Source organism: Limulus polyphemus, unplaced genomic scaffold (genome assembly GCF_000517525.1).
Source record: "Limulus polyphemus unplaced genomic scaffold, Limulus_polyphemus-2.1.2 Scaffold142, whole genome shotgun sequence".
NCBI classification, from domain to species: domain Eukaryota; kingdom Metazoa; phylum Arthropoda; class Merostomata; order Xiphosura; family Limulidae; genus Limulus; species Limulus polyphemus.
Genome location: NW_013665752.1, coordinates 64,728 through 67,707, shown reverse-complemented (window position 1 = coordinate 67,707; position 2,980 = coordinate 64,728). Strand labels below are relative to the sequence as shown.

At 28.5% G+C, this 2,980-nt stretch overlaps 1 protein-coding gene across 1 annotated transcript in view; it reads right to left on the bottom strand.

Moving 5' to 3' along the window:
- Positions 1-547: 547 nt before the first annotated feature.
- Positions 548-2,980, bottom strand: part of LOC106474749 — a 16,562-nt gene continuing 14,129 nt past the window's right edge. The window contains exon 4 of the mRNA XM_022380074.1: positions 548-1,270. Within this exon, the coding sequence (XP_022235782.1) occupies positions 636-1,270 (635 nt within the window). The 3' untranslated portion in view covers positions 548-635. The remainder of the gene's footprint in view (positions 1,271-2,980) is intronic.

Here is a 2,980-nt window from a genome sequence, read left to right as displayed (position 1 = left end):
GCAAGTCATCTAACGTGGTGTTGAAGATAAGTAAGTTACATAGTTTTAAATCTTCTTTTTTCAAATTATTGTCACTGTATTTTGTCTAACTGTTGCATTTCGACTCTTCTTTTCCCTTTTTCCAATTATGGATTAAATGGTTTAATTTTATAAACTTTGGAATAATCTCTTCCTGTTTGCATCTTTTTTAGAAATCTGGGGCTACAGATGATTTTCTCCAATTAATGATGACAATGATATGGACAACCATCACCCATATTACATTTAAAACACACAATGACTCTGATATGTACAATTAGCATGGAAATTTAAAAAAACACAATGACCCTTATGTGGATAACTATCACCTAAATTCACACACCAGTTTAGTATACACTCATGATGTATTTTACTATAAATTTTCTATAAAATGTAAGACTTTTATTTACTATCAGATACTAGTACACAATTTTTAAGGGAACTGTGTAAAATACTGAGTTAAGTTTGAACTGGAAGCTCTTGAGCATAAAGTATTTGAAGGAACTACAAAGTTTTACAATTTTACAAATACATTTGTCTTTGTAATAACTGTTTATTGAAAATTAGTTACAGTGATTTATTTTGCAAGTAGAAACTTTATGTTCTTAAGTGTTTGATCAAAAGCCAGGTATGAGTCTTCCTTTCTTTTTGGCTCTCTTGATTTTTTTGTCAATCTTCTCTTGCTTTTTAGCATGGATGTTATCTCTTCTTTTTTTCTGCTTTTCATACTGAATTTTCTTTGCATCATCTAATCGGGTTTGCCACTGTTTTCTACTTTTCTTTTTCTTCTGCTCTTCCTTCTTCATGGACTTTTTCAGGAGTTCAATGTTATCTTTCACTTTCACTCCCTCAGATTTGTAAATAGCTTTCATCCATGAAGTTTTTTCTTGAAGCTCTTGAGCCTTTTCTGGATTCTGACCTTCCAGTTTTTGTAACTTTATTTTATCTTGTTGAACACGTTCAATAATTTTTTTATGGTTCTTTCCAGAATACTCTCCTTTTTTTCTCTCCGGAATACCAGATTCACTAAAGTCAAATTTGCTATACACCAATTTTCCTTCTTTATTATAAATAGGTCTTGGTTTCTGCCTTGGAAGTAACTCTGTATTAAGATTCTTGGTGCTGAATGTGTTACTTCCCACTTTTTTTACTTTCATTTTCTTTTGTTTATCTTTTTTCTTCAGTTGGTTCATTTTGTTTCTTATCTTCCTCTTTTCTCTCCATTCATGTTTTGTCAGTCCCTTTCTTTGAGCTTCAGAAAAAAAAGCCTAAGAATTACTTGCATATAAATGTGAACTATAACAAAAAAAATACTTTAACATTTTTTCTCCTCATATAAAATATTGACATGAATCAATGAATTTGGATTTCCAAGTGTCAGATTTCAGAAAAGTGGTTAAACACCTTGTAATATTTAAAATAATTGGTCTAATTTTATAGCAGAGTCACAGGTTTCATTCCAATGAAAGAAAAACAACTCCAATAAAAATATTATAAAATTAACATTAATTATTTTACTTTCCTTACATATGCAATATTTTTAGAAAACCTTGTATATAAATCCTTGCTGGTTTTAATGAAAACATTTTCTTGAAAGAAATTACAATTTTCTTCAATAAAATAAAATTAGTGCAGTTCTATATCAAGTGTTTTCAAAATATTATTAAAAGTACATAGCAAGTAAATACAAATGCCACACTTCTTAAAATTTCTAAAACAAGAACAGGACCAAGAAATGACACCTACCAGACAAATCGGGGGGTGTTTTAGTAGAGATCAACACCACATTACATTAACATAAGTAACACGTTTTTTTTTAAATTTTGGGTCAACAACACACTAAATCTGAACAAACCTTTCCTGTTATGTGTGCTTTATGATTTAATTATTTTTTATTCATACCTTTATATACACAAATTTCATTCTTATTCTCAAAGAAATTAAATAAAATTAAGACAGGTACATGGAATTAGAAAACATGTTTATAAAATATAATTAAACAGAAAGAGCAATTAAAAATCTGTGTGATTTTAGTATTTTACCTTTAAAGTGATATTCCTTAAAAAAAGTCAAGAAAGAGGTATTAGGTAGCTAGCAAATCTTCTAATATCCACAGTCAAACATTAATATATATAATTCTATATATGTAATCCTATATTGTAATAATAGGTAATGACACCTAATTTTCACTAAATAAAATTATATTTTTTTAGATTGATAAATAAATACAATTTTAATGTTTATATAAACTAAAATAACTCAAGTTCTTTCCTATCTTGTACATTTTGTTTTTAAGTTTTCACTGTTTTATCAATGTAGAATAGTTAAATTTCATATATATGTGTCAAAGGTCATATTCTGACAGTTTAAGCAAAACATGGTAATTTCTTGATGTGGCTCTAGCATCTGAAACCATGTAATGAAACATTCTGCAAGAATGTTATTGCAGGGATTAAAGCCCTTTTCCTTTAACAACCACATTTTGAAAAAGAATATTCACACCACTTATCATGTAAGAGAAATGTCAAATAAATGAGGATTTTCAGGAGTATATATGAATGTTAAAATTAACTCTTTGTAACTCATAATCTTCAAACACCTCATTTCCACCCTTTCATCACGAGTAGAACGACATGCAATAATAAGTTAAACTTTACATGGCTTTTTCTCTACATCACCATGAAAAAACTTAAGCTGAGCATTTGTTTCATTTTACTTTTTTTCCTAACATTCCAAATTCTGTGTAACAAATTTATTTTGATATCAACGTTTGTTTAGATTACATTTATATTTAAAAACATGCATAGCTTATCGTGTTAAATATGTATTGCAAAACTCCCGTCTATTCTCTAAAGTTGTAGATGATTCTTGAGAGTAGGAATAAACAATATACGTATATGCATAAATGCTTAAATTTGTGTTGTTACGTAATCTGAATTTTCTAGAGCACCTTCACAGGGGC